A 14087-nucleotide genomic window follows, 5' to 3' on the forward strand; every position below is an offset into this window, starting at 1 on the left:
AGACCCCTAGCCTGGGAATTTCCATATGCCACATGTGTGGCCCTAAAAAAGCAAAAAAAAAAAAAAAGGCTCACAAGAGCTGGAGAGCCATCTGTCACAGACATTTTAGGAGAGGCTCCTCCAAGAATCAAGTTGGGCCAAATGATCTTTAGGGTCATTTAGAACTCAAGCATCTATGATAGGACACCTTCCTGATAGAATACAAATTCTTCCTGTACACTGCTATTATTTTTTGATATGGAGCTCAATATATTTAAATATAATTCCATAAAGAATAACAAAATTTTTTTAAAAAACATAAAAATAAGAAAAAAAAGACGAAAAATCCCAAACTAACTAACTAACTAAATAAATATAATTCCACCTAACGACCACATATTCAAGACCAAGAAAGAGTAAGTTCAGGCTAAATCTCACTAGCTCAATTTTTCTATTTCTCTCTGGAAAATCAAGAGAAATGGAAACATCCTAATTCTGACATGTTCTACGTGATCTGATTTCCTGGTCTGAAAAGGCTCCATAGATTTTGGAAACCCTCTTTATACACATCCACCTAAAGAAAGTAGTTTCCCTGGTGGGAGGGGAGGAAAAAGTCAAGAAAATCTCAACATCTGCTCTTATTAATTTAGCATAAATGAACAAACAAGAAATATTTCAAGAACTGCAAAAACATGTAAAATGAGGGACTAATGCCATTTACTCATTAAACTCATCTGCTTAAGAGAGGAGAGAGTATGGGGGAGGGAAATACTGTAATATGCTTACAGATCAATTTTGCGTTTCAAAGTTCCAAAAGTTTAACAGGCTGCTAATTAGCTCTTTGTTAAATACATTCTCACAAATCAAAGGAAATATATATACTGCGAAACAGGTGTAGGATAGAGTAACGCTGGCAAAGCAATGTTCCATTAGGCATTTGAAAAACTACTGCTTAAGGAGAGACAATAAGACTACTGTGAACTACTGTTCATTTCTAAGGCTTCTAGGAGCTGCTATGGTCCTTGTAAATCTGAATATACGTGTGTATGGTTAATTCTTTCCAAACCAGCCAACCAACACAGTAATGATATCAATGGCATTTATAGCTCTTCACCAAGTTATCCTAAACAATGCCCAAAGTTGAGATACAGGTAAGAGAAGAGTAAATTTCAATCATTTCACAAGAATTCTAGTTAATAGTGGGAGGCAAAAACATACATTATTAAAACCCAACATATTGTATCCAAGACTCTAGCAAAGCACAGCAGCAATTCTCTACATCAAAGTCAGATTAAAACTCAATCTCTGGCCACCTATAAAGAAAAGATCTGCAAATGTTTAAGACCAACTATACAGACAATACAAACAATGACAAGGACAGGACTCCATACCTGACACGTTGCTGGAAGTGCCTAACATTTTATAAAACTGGGCCTATTTTGCAAACAAGAAAAATGAGGTTCCAAGAGTCACACAATTAGTACACAGGTCATCAGGGTCTGAACCTGGGTCAGGTGTCTTTACAAAGCACAGCCTCCCTTAGGCAAACCACCTTATTTTAAAACGAAGTTAAAATAATTTAGGCAGAAGAGAGCTCAAAGCACTGCATATGTTAACTTACTTGGTTTGAGGTAACCAAGGCACAGAAAAAGTTATGGACTTCATTAGTCTAACACACCATCATTGGAAAGATATACTACTTTTATGTACACCTTTGTTGTCTAAGACTCTTACTAGCCTTTGTTGTCCCTGGCTCCTGGGAGGGAGGTTCTAAATCCCTGGAATTCCCTGAGTAATGGCAGTGTCTCAGTTATTCATGAGCCCCTTGGATCACCCCTCTGTGTATGCTGAGAGATGCGCTGACTCAGGATGGGGGCTTGTCACCAGAAAGACCGGCCACATGAAGAGAAGGCTGGGGCCTACAGCCTGTCCAACCTTGGGGAGGACAGGGCTAGGGCCTTGAGTTCAAGCCGGTAGTCAATGATTCAATGCATCAAGCCTACCCAATAATAATACCTCAGTAAAAACTCTGTAGGGAGCTCCCTTGTGGGGCAACCTAGTTAAGAGCCTGGTGTTGGCACTGCTGTGGCTTGGGTTGCTGCTGTGGTGTGGGTTCGATCCCTGGCCTGGGAACTCCCACGTGCTGTGGGTGTGGCCCAAACCAAACCAAACCAAACCTCTGTAAGGAAGTTCCGTGGTGCTTCCTGGAGGATGACCATACTAACCATACTAAAATTGTCATCTTACGATGGCTTTCTTGAGTTCTGTGAGACATTCCAGGGAATTACTGAACCTGATCAAGGTCATGGGAACCGCCGAATTTCTATCCAGTTGGCCAGAAGTGCAGCTAGAGTCTGAGGTCAGGGCAGTCTTACTGGAGATCATGCCCTTACTGTGTGAGGGCAGTTTGTGCAGACTCTGGGTGGTGTCAGAACTGTGCCGCAGTAAACCAGATGGCATCGCAATAACCATTGGGAAAGAAAAACACTGCCAATTAGACTCTGACCCACTGACAACTGTAAGAGCCACGCTGATTTCAGAGGTATTAAGGTGTAAAAACAAAACAAAAAAGTTTTAATACAAACAAGTTAGGTAATGTATAACACATTCTTCTCAAGTTTTAAAATAGTCCAAAAATACAAAGCACAAAACAACAATAATCGCCTTTTCCTTCCTCAGTGGTAATCTGCTCAGTACGTATCCTGAAACAGGACTTTTCATTCTACTTTTATGATATCAAAATATGGTATGCAAAACGCCGGTGACTTGGAAGGGGTTACCTAGCAAGTCAGCGATAGCAAAAGAATTAGAACTTAGGACCCCAAATCTCAAGGGCATTATTTTCTGTTAGATTCATCTTATTCACAGCTTATCTTAAAAGATGGCCTATCAAGCACAGAAATCTTAGCCATTTTGATGACTAAAAATAGAAATAAAAATATATGTCCATGAGCCAAAGGGCACTCCGTTTTGTTACAACCCTTCAGACTGAAGGCGAGGATGACACTAAGCTTCACAGCGAGTCATTTATTACTTCAACAGTTCAATCAACCAGACAGACCAAATATTATCACATCAAGCGCAGTGGGCTGGGAGACAGGCCTCTTGTGTTCCAACTACAGCTCTGGCACCAGGCAGTTGTGGGAATGTGCTCTGGACTTGAACTCTCCAGGCCTGGCTTGCAGCTATAAAACGAAGGGACCTGGTTTCAGTCATTTCCATGGGGGAGTTACCAGCCTTTTGGGCCAGACAATTATTTGCTGTATAAGACTGTCTCACACAGGAGTTCTCGTTGTGGCTCAGTGGAAACAAATCTGACTAGTAACCATAAGGTGTGGGTTCGATCCCTGGCCTCACTCAGTGGGTTAAGGATCCAGTGAACTGTGGTGTAGATCACAGACATGGTTCGGATCCAGCGTTGCAGTGGCTGTGGTGTAGGCCAGAAGCCGTAGTTCCAATTCAACCCCTAGCCTGGGACCTTCCATATGCCATGGGTGTGGCCCTACAAAAAAAAAAAAAACTGTCTCACACATTAAGGACATGAGGCTCTCTGGTCCTTGTTCTCTAAATGCTGGTAATTCTCTCCTGCAGTTGTGATAACCAAAAAGCCGTGGCCCCATGCACACCTCCAGATGGAAAGTGTGGGGTGGGTAGGATGGGGGATTAGATTCGGTTCATCTTCCTAGTAGGTATCACTCTCAGGTTCCTTCAAGTGCTAAAATTCTATAAATTAGTAATCCCTCAGTTATACTCAAGTGAGAAGTCAATGATTTAAAAAGAATAAGGAAAGAAGGAAGTCATGGATGATTTAGGAAAAACATGGGGTAATTTTAGTATCAGTAATCCTATGTCTTTTCTTTCTTTCTTTCTTTCTTTTTTTTTTTTTTTTGCTTTTTAGGGCCACACCCGAGGCATGCAGAGGGTCCCAGGCTAGGGGTCAAATCTGAGCTGAAGCTGCTAGGGTATGCCACACCCACAGCAATGTGGGATCCGAGCCGTGTCTGCAACCTACACCATAGCACTCAGCAACGCCGGATCCGGATCCTTACTTAACCCACTGAGCGAGGCCAGGGGTGGAACCTGCGTCCTCATGGGTGCTAGTTGGATTCATCTCCACTGAGCCACCGCAGGAAATCCCCAGTAAGCCTATTTCTAGGACAGAGCCCATGGAAATCAACAATGTAAAGCTTTATGGGCAAAGGTTTAGTCATCACACTCCTAAGTGCTGGATGACTTCAAATGACCCAAATAAGCACCACTTACTAAGCACTTACTAGGCCCAAGCACCATTTTAAGTACTTTACTCCCTTGCTCCTCTAAGTGTAGAAAATCACATCGGAGTTCAATAGAAACAGACCCACAGACCCCACCCCAGACCTAGTGAATGAGAAACTGTACTGCAACAAGCTTCCCAAGTGGACATCAGAGTTTAAGCAGTGTTAACAGCTATTAATTCATTCACTCTTCATTAACATGCAGAATTTAGTCCTCGTGATTAAACTCTAATGTAAATATTATCATCCTTCATTTTACAGACTAGTAAACTGAGGACAAAGAGTTGGGTACCTTGCATGGCAGTGGTCAGAGCCAGGATTTGAGCCCATACACTCTCCATGCAGACTCCAAGCTCTAAACCACCACTGCATAGTATTTCTCAAATTTTAAACAAGTTATAGTATATACACACAACAGAATATCCTATAGCTCTTAAAACTGCTATCAGGAATTTTTAATGACACAAGGAGATTAACTGAAGTTGGCAGTAAATAAAAGTGAATATACAGTGTGGGTCCAAATACGTAATTAAAAAAAAAATTATACACATACACTCATTTCAAAAAAGATCTGGGGAAAAAAAAAAGGGACTGCGGTGGGGGAGGGGGAGGCAATATATGGAATCTGGGGTCAGAATGCCAGAGTTCAAATTCCAGCTTACACTTCCCAGCTGAGTGATTCTAGGTGAGATGATTAACCTTTTTAAGACTCATTTTCCTCATCTATAAAATGGGGAAAGGATTTACCTCTCGAGATTGTTAGGTGGATTAACTGAGATAAACTACACCAAGCATAAGCATTGAAAATTACTCTTTTTCTTCATACTTGTTCATTTTTCAAAACTTTCTACTATGAACATAAATTACACATCAGTAAGCAACAACAACAGCAAAGTTAGTAAAAAAGATACTGCCTTAGCCTGCCAACTATCTCTTGAAAGGCTATTATGAAGATAGTACCTATTCTTCTGATTAGATAAATGTTAGACTGAACTCAAGCAATTAATAGCTGAGTAAGAGATCGGAAAAAAGATCTTTAAACAGGTATGATTAAAAAATGACCCTGAGTGAGGGATGCTGTGCCAGTTCCCTCCAGGAGGGCCTTTAACTCAGAAGAAAGTCCACCATCTATCACAGTTGATTTCAGCATTCCAGCTGCTTGGCAGCGCCTGCTGGCCTTGAACAGGTAACTGGACCTCTAGGAAAGCCTCAGTTTTCCTCATCGGAAAGGAATGAGCCTACCTCTCCTAGAGTTATTGTGAGAATGGAATGAGAAAATGTGCATAAAGCAATAAGCCTGCTGGCTAGCAAAGAAAGCATTAATGCTGGCTAAACTCTATCCTCACCATCCTCACTTCTTGGGATGCTGAGACTTCTTGAGCTCCCAATGAAAATATTCGTATCTCATATGCTACACGGCATCCTGTATGTGGAATCTAAAAAACACAACAAACTAATAAATGTAAAAAAAAGTAGCAGACTCACAGACAGAACAAACTAGTAGCCGTGGAGGCAGGGCCGGGGGTGGGGAGGCGTGGGAGGTCCAAATTACTGGGTGTGAGGGAGGCACAAGGGTGTCCTGTACGATACAGGGGAAAGAGCCAATATTGGGTAATAACTGTAAATGGTTTAACATTTTTTTAATCTTGAAAAAAAAGACAATATATCCATATCTTCAAATCACAGTTCAACAGTGTTTTTCAACAGTGTTTTTTAAAAACACTTTGGGTTTTTCTGTTTTTTAAAATTTTTGTTATGATGGATTTACAATGTTGTCAATTTCTGCTGTACAGCAATGTGACCCAGTCATACATATACATACATTCATTTTCTCACATTATACCCCACCATGCTCCATCACAAGTGATTGGATATATAATTCCCTCTGCTATATAGCAGAATCTCATTGCTTATCCACCCCAAACGCAAAAGAGTTTTCATCCACTAACCCCGAAATCCCAGTCCACCCCCCATCCCATTTGTCCTTATCTTTTCTGTTTTGTAGATAGATCATTTTCAGTAGCGTTTTCATTATTTTGTCGTCAATTATCTCTTCAAAGAGCTATTTCAATACAAATTTATCAAGGTCACAGGGCTAAAAAGAGACAAACTCCACTCTTTAAGCACAGTTTAGATTCACAAAAGTAAATTATACTACATTTGGATTCTTAACTAACTACACAACTGGTCGCAGCAAGCCAATTCAATAGGGTTTTCTCCACTTTTCTTTTTTTTTTTTTTTTGTTGTTGTTGTTGTTGTTGTTGTTGTTGTTGTTGTTGTTGCTATTTCTTGGGCTGCTCCCGTGGCATATGGAGGTTCCCAGGCTAGGGGTTGAATCGGAGCTGTAGCCACCGGCCTACGCCAGAGCCACAGCAACGCAGGATCCGAGCCGCATCTGCAGCCTACACCACAGCTCACGGCAACGCCGGATCGCCAACCCACTGAGCAAGGGCAGGGACCGAACCCGCAACCTCATGGTTCCTAGTCGGATTCGTTAACCACTGCGCCACGACGGGAACTCCTCCACTTTTCTAATTATCATACACACTGATACACAAATGAGTAAGTCTTAGGTTTAAATACTTGAACTCCATCAATCACTACCAGCTATAATGTAGGTCAAGGCTTTCCACCTGATAAAATTAGATCGGAATCAGTGTTAAGATTTAGAAAAGCCTAAGGATCACCCTGTCTGATCCTTTCATTTTACAAATGGATTTAGGAAATATAGTTAACTGGTGAACAAGGAAAACATTCAAGTGCTAATCTACTTTTTCAGGCATTAGTCCAAATCTTAAAAGGCACATATAGTAAACCTCAGTTTAGACTTTTAAAATGGTATCAATTTTTAGCTCAGCCAAAGGTGTTACTATTACTACCACATTTTTAGGTGTGTAAGTGAGAGCCTCCTTTCTCACTTGCAACAGTATTAAATCCACAGTCTTGAATTCTATTTCAAAATAGTTATTACAGGGGAAGGGGAGGAGAGAAAGTCTACAGTCAAGCAATGAAGGAGCTCTTATTTGAGGTCTAACTCAAAGAACTAATAGTAGTTTTTTGGGTTTTTGTTTTTTTTTTAGAAAAGGTGAATCCAGGTTAACGATCTAGTGTTGCTGCTGCTGTGGCAAGGGTTCAATCCCTGGCCCCGGGAACTTTCACATGCTGTAGGTACAGCCAAAAAAATTAAAACAATAAAAATAAAAATAAAAGACTACTATGAGAATACCTTTTTTCTTCATGTTTATATAAGAAATTTTAAAGAAAACACAAATGACTTTTAAACCTATAAAAATGTGCTCAACCTCACTCATTAACATAAATAAAAATTAAAATGAAATAACAAAATTCTATAAGATTTGAAAAAAAGCTATGTCATTAGGCTTGAAAAAAGATGTGTCCTTGGAATGCTGAATTTAGGATTCTCTAAAACCTGCTGACAATCATTTCCTAGATGATCAAGTAGGTGCACATGCATGAGGACATGTTTATGTATGTAAATTTTTTTTTGTCTTTTTGCCATTTCTAGGGCCACTCCCCTGGCATATGGAGGTTCCCAGGCAAGGGGTTGAATCGGAGCTGTAGCCGCCGGCCTACACCAGAGCCACAGCCACAGCCACGGCCACACCACATCCGAGCCGAGTCTGTGACCTACACCACAGCTCACAGCAATGCTGGATCCTTAACCCACTGAGCAAGGCGAGGGATCGAACCTGAAACCTCATGGTTCCTAGTCGGACTCATTAACCACTGCATCACGATGGGAACTCCTATATATGTAAAATTTAACACTAACACATTCTAGATAAAGTAAGGGGAAGATAGGTATACTTCAATCACCAGGGTATAATTTCTATGAAGAGGAATTTTTTGTGTGTCTTTTAGGGCCGTGCCCTCGGCATATCAAAGTTCCCAGGCTAAGGGTCTAATCGGAGCTGTAGCCGTGGGTCTACACTGCAGCCATAGCAACACCAGATCTGAGCTACATTTTCGGCCTACACCACAGCTCACAAGGCCAGATCCTTAACCCACTGAGCGAGGCCAGGGATTAAACCCGCAACCTCATGGTCAGACGGATTTGTTTCCACTGAACCATTATGGGAACTCTAGAAGAGGAATTTGACAACACTTACCAAAACTGTAAATAAGTCAGCAATTCCACTTCTCGGAGTTTATCCTGCAAATGACTTACTCACAGGAGACATATCACAGGTCAAGGATATTCATTGCAACAGTGCTTAGAGTAGAAGGTTGGTCATAGTCTACATGTCCGCTAATAGGAGACCGGCTAAAATTATGGTACACTCATAAGAGCAAATACTATGCAGCCATTATATAAATATAAAAATTATATAAATATTAATATGGGATATTAAGAGATATTAAGTTGACAACATGTTCCATGCAGCAGGATTAGTTTTATTTATTTATTTACGTACTAGGTTTTGGGTTTTTTTGTTTTTTTTTTAGGGCCACACCCGTGGCATATGGAAGTTCCCAAAGCCATGATGGGAATTCCTAATTTTTTTTTTGGTCTTTTTTTTTTTTTTTTTTTTTGCCATTTCTAGGGCCACTCCCGCAGCATATGGAGGTTCCCAGGCTAGGGGTCCAATCAGAGCTGTAACCGCCGGCCCCCACAAGAGCCACAGCAACTCGGGATCCGAGCCGTGTCTGCAACCTACACCACAGCTCACGGCAACGCCGGATCGTCAACCCACTGAGCAAGGGCAGGGACCGAACCCGCAACCTCATGGTTCCTAGTCGGATTCGTTAACCACTGCGCCACGACGGGAACTCCGGAATTCCTAGTTTTAAATTTATATACCAATAGAGACACATACTCATGCATAAGCACATGACTCTCTCGTTCTATTTCCTTTTATACATTTCCATTTTATTCTATTTTCATGTTTTTACTTTTTCAAAAAAAACTTTAAAATATTTGTTGTGAAGTTCCCACTGTGGCACAGTGGGTTAAGAACCCAACTGCACCTGCTGTATAGCACTGGGAACCATATCTAGTCATTTATGACGGAGCATGATAATGTGAGAAAAAGGAATGTATATGTGTATGTGTGACTGGGTCACCCTGCTGTACAGTAGCAAATTGACAAAACACTATACATCAGCTATAATGCAAAAAAATTAAAATCATTAAAAAAAAAAAAAAAAGAATCCAACTGCAGGAGTTCCCGTTGTGGCTCAGCAGTAACAAACCCCACTAGCATCCAAGAGGACTCAAGTTTGATCCCTGGCTTGACCAGTGGGTTAAGGATCTGGCGTTGCTGTAAGCTGTGGTGTAGGTCGAAGACTTGGCTCAGACCCCAAGCTGCTGTGGCTGTGGTGTAGGCTGGCAGCTACAGCTCCGATTCAACCCCTAGCCCGGGAACTTCCATATGCCTCGGGTGCAGCCCTAAAAAGACAAAAAAAAAAAAAAAGTTAGCTTTTTAAAGTTTTCTGTTTCTTTTTAGGGCCGCACCTTTGGCAGGTGAAGCTCCCCAGCTAGGGGTCAAATAGGAGCTGCAGCTACCAGCCTGTACCACTGCCGCACCGGATCGAGCCGCATCTGTGACCTAGACTGCAGCTTGCAGCAACACAGGATCTTTAACTCACAGAGTGAGGCCAGGGATCCAACTTGCATCCTCATGGATACTAGTTGGGTTCTTAATCCACTGAGCCACAAAAGGAACTCTGAAAAAAAAATTTAATTTAGATATCTGACCTATGGGTAATTCAAATGAAGTAACACTATCGAATTTTCTTTCACTGAGAGTCTTTAAGTTCAAGAATCTTCACATCAGCATCCAAAGGATAAAACCTTTTTTCAAGCCTAGTGACTCCATAACCATCATTAGTTCTAGCACGAATAAAGTCCTAAAGCCCACTTGCAAGCAGAAACATGTGTGAAATAGCGCAGGAGAATTAGGGTGGTACAACTCAGACCTCACCTGACCAGGTCTCCATGGAGCTGTAAATAAAGACTTTCCTTTCCTTCTCCAGCACAAATTTCTGATGCTGGTGTCTCTACTGTGCAAAGGACAAGATGTAAGTCAGACGAGGAGGCAGAGGCAGAGGTGCTGGTTGGCGTGGCAGTGGTTGTATCTGCTCCATATAGGTAAACACAGCCTCTCTTCACGTCTTCTCTCAGCCAGTCTCTCTCTCGAGACCCAAACCGACTTCTCCTATTCAAACAATTTCTGCTCCCATTGCGTTTCATATTTCTCTACAAAATGTCAAGAAAAAGAAATCATTAGCTCCAATGTCTGACAATTAGTCGTGTTCAGTCCTCACCCCTCCTTTCCACTCTGTTTTCACCAAAAGCCTCTGCAGAGCTGCCTCATCTCACAGGGCCCGCTGCACCTGCCACACCCACTCTCACACTGGCAAACGGCATTCTCTTTACGGCTAGACATCCGAGTCTCTGCACATCATCTTCTGACCCTTTTTTCCCTTATGTTTTCGGCAATGTGTCAGGAATAAGAGTAGTGTACCTACTACCCAACTTGCACAAATTTTAACATTTGCTACATTGACTTTAATTATTATTATTATTATTATTATTATTGTTGTTGCTTTTTAGGGCCTCACCTGCAGCATATGGAAGTTCCCAGGCTAAGGGTCAAATCAGAACTGCAGCTGCCAGCCTATACCACAGCCAGAACAACGTGGGATCTGAGCCAGTGTCTTCAACCTACACCACAGCTCACCACAAGGCTGGATCCCTAACTCATTGAGCAAGGCCAGGGACCGAACCTGCATCCTCATGCATACTAGTGGGGTTCGTTACCACAACAGAAACTCCCTACTATATTTAGCATTTATAAACACTCTACTATATTTAGCATTTATCATCCCAGGTATTTTTTTGTTTGCCATATATGTATATATCTATAAACTCTATATAGTATTGTTTTACATAATTTAAAACTTTATCTAAAACCTAATATACTTAGGTTTCACCTCATAATTTTTTTAACATTAGTTTAAGATATGTCTATGCCAATACACCCAGCTCATTCTCTTGAATAATACTCATAATTATTATTATAATTATACTTCCTTTCTTATTTGAATACACCAAAATATATCCATTCTCCTGCTGATGGCATTTAGTTTGTTTCTAATTTTTTCACTGTTGGAAACAATGCTGCAATAAACATGTTTGCATGTCTCCCTATGCAAATTTAAAACTTCTCTAGGGTCTTGATCTGCTGCCTCACACCCCAAATAAGAAAGTACAGAACCAACACAATATGCACAAATACTCTTTTCATTCTCACATTGCAAAAAAAATTATTGTTGCAATGTGATATACACTGTGAAGTCACATTACCTCAAGACAAAACAACTGCTGCAGCAATATAACAAGTGTCTAGAGATCAATATTTACCTGCTCTATTTTTATAATGGGCCATTTCTGTTGCCGTTATTAAAAAACTAATTTCCACCATTACACAGTCACACCTCTCCAGGGCCACTCCCCACTGGATTCACTCTGTTTCAGGCATATCCTCCTCCCCAGATACACCAACTATTCCACAATTCTGTGACTTGTCCGAAATGTCCTTCCCAACATGTCCATTTTCTCTTCCTACCTAGAAAGGATAACTCTGCTCCTCAGAATTTCTTCACCTTAAGCATACTTCCATTACTCTGTAAATCACAATGAATTTTTAATTATTTACTTGATACTTCTTCTTCTCTTAAACACCGAGAACCTATTATAGTGCCCGAACACCTGAAGAGCAGAAACGCATGCAGAACCCAGCTGACGTTAGAGAAATTTATTCCCCCTCTGTACTTTAGCCAGTTAGCTCTGGCAACGAGTTGAACAAACTTGGGGAAAATTTTTTCCATTTTTACAGGAAACCCTATAATCTTTTCCTTGTATCAAGCACAAAGCAAATATTGCTACTTTTGCTACTATTCTTCACTGGAAAACAGAAATAATAATTTTGTAATCACGGAGGTCAAATATTTTAGGATAACTGCTGCACCCAAAATTCAGTCTCTAACAATGGTAAAGAAAGGGGAAGGTGGAGTTCCCATCATGGCGCAGTGGTTAACAAATCCTACTAGGAACCATGAGGTTGCAGGTTAGATCCCTGGCCTTGCTCAGTGGGCTAAGGATCTGGTGTTGTTTTGAGCTGTGGTGTAGGTCACAGACGTGGCTCGGATCCCGCGTTGCTGTGGCTCTGGCGTAGGCCAGAGGCTACAGCTCCGATTGGACCCCTAGCCTGGGAACCTTGACATACTGCAACAGCGGCCCAAGAAATGGCAAAAAAAAAAAAAAAAAAAGAAAGAAAGGGGAAGGTAAAGTTGGAAGGTATTCCCCACTTGGAGAGAAAGAAAAACAAGAAATGAGAATGACTTGATTGTTTAAATTGAGGATAACACAGGTAAATCTATGATCATTTTACAGATCTTAGGGATTTGAGTACAGATATTCAAAAGCATGAGTATTATTACTGATTCTACCTTTAGATAAACAGGATAAACTCCTGCTACAAGTGTGAGCTGGGCCCCTTTCTTCTCATCAAGAGCATTTTCTCAAAGCTGAACATCTCAGAATTAACAAAGGGCTTTCAAGAACTTTTATAAACACAGGGACTGTCAGATTTGCACCACTAAATAATCTTAACCACTGCATAATTACTCACTGATTTTAAACATTCTTTATTTTTAATCATTGGGAAAGAGTAACTGATCTATCTGAAAACAGAATTCTACATGGTACAGTAACATTTATACAAAGAAGCTCTGTATTCTGCACTAGTGGAGAGAAATTTTGCTCACTGCTATTAAGAAAGGGCAAGTAGGGAGTTCCTGTCGTGGCTCACTGGGAATGAATCTGACTAGCATCCATGAGGACTCGGGTTCGATCCCTGGCCGTGCTCAGTGGGTTAAGGACCCAGTGTTGCCGTGAACCATGGTATAGGTTGCAGATGCGGCTCAGATCTAGCATTGCTGTGGCTGTGGTGTAGGCCAGCAGCTACAGCTCTGATTGTACCCGTAGCCTGGGAACCTCCACATGCCGCAGGTAGGGCCCTAAAAAAAACAAACAAAAACAAAAACAAACACGAAAAAACAGGGCAAGTAGACACTACCCCACACAACTACCAAAAAGCTTATTTAAAACTTCTTAAGGTCAAATAATATCCTACTAACCTTCTCAACCTTAGAAAAGTTAAGACAGACCCCCAAAAGTATTATATTAGTCCATCTGTGACTTTTCTGTGAGGATTTTTTTTTTTTTTCTTTTTTAGGGCAGCACCCTCAGCATATGGAGGTTCCCAGGCTAGGAGTCCAATCTGCTGCGGGCGTACACTACAGCTCACGGAAACACCAGATCCTTAACCCACTGAGCAAGGCCAGGGATCGAACCTGCATCCTTATGGGTGCTAGTCAGATTCGTTAACCACTGAGCCACGACAGGAACTCTTTCTGTGAGGATTTTTAAAAAAGTCATTTTTAAATGTGTATATCTATTTCCCTTAAGACTATAAATTCCTGAAGAACTTTACATTGTTGAAACTCATGTGTTGTTGGTCAAGGAATGTAGTATCTCCTGTTTATATGACATATTCCACTCTAAGAAAATAAACTTCTGAGTTATAGCTTTAATAGATCTCCACCACCTAAAGCACCAGCTACATATGAGAAAGAAAAGTACTGGCCTCTGAGGTGCTTGCAGTTTTGAAAGCACTATTACACTGGAATTGCTAGACTGAAAACATTTTATTGCCTCCCTTACTCTTATATAAGAACTACTGACAAATTTAACTAAAAGCAAACACAAGTATAATCATCCTCACATCAAACAAGTGTATAAAGGG

General features: G+C 40.9%; 1 protein-coding gene across 2 annotated transcripts in view; it reads right to left on the reverse strand.

Moving 5' to 3' along the window:
* PHLPP2 (PH domain and leucine rich repeat protein phosphatase 2) overlaps positions 1 to 14087 on the reverse strand; it is an 82185-nt gene that overhangs the window by 64114 nt on the left and 3984 nt on the right. For both annotated transcript variants that reach the window (XM_021093825.2, XM_021093823.2), the window contains exon 2: positions 10200 to 10474. In XM_021093825.2, coding sequence (XP_020949484.1) covers positions 10200 to 10215 — 16 coding nt within the window. In that variant the 5' untranslated portion in view covers positions 10216 to 10474. The remainder of the gene's footprint in view (positions 1 to 10199; positions 10475 to 14087) is intronic.

Source organism: Sus scrofa, chromosome 6, assembly GCF_054392235.1.
Source record: "Sus scrofa isolate SSC_HxYL_T2T_F1_AM1 chromosome 6, Sscrofa_HxYL_maternal_Yorkshire_Landrace_v2.0, whole genome shotgun sequence".
Classification (NCBI taxonomy): Eukaryota; Metazoa; Chordata; class Mammalia; order Artiodactyla; family Suidae; genus Sus; species Sus scrofa.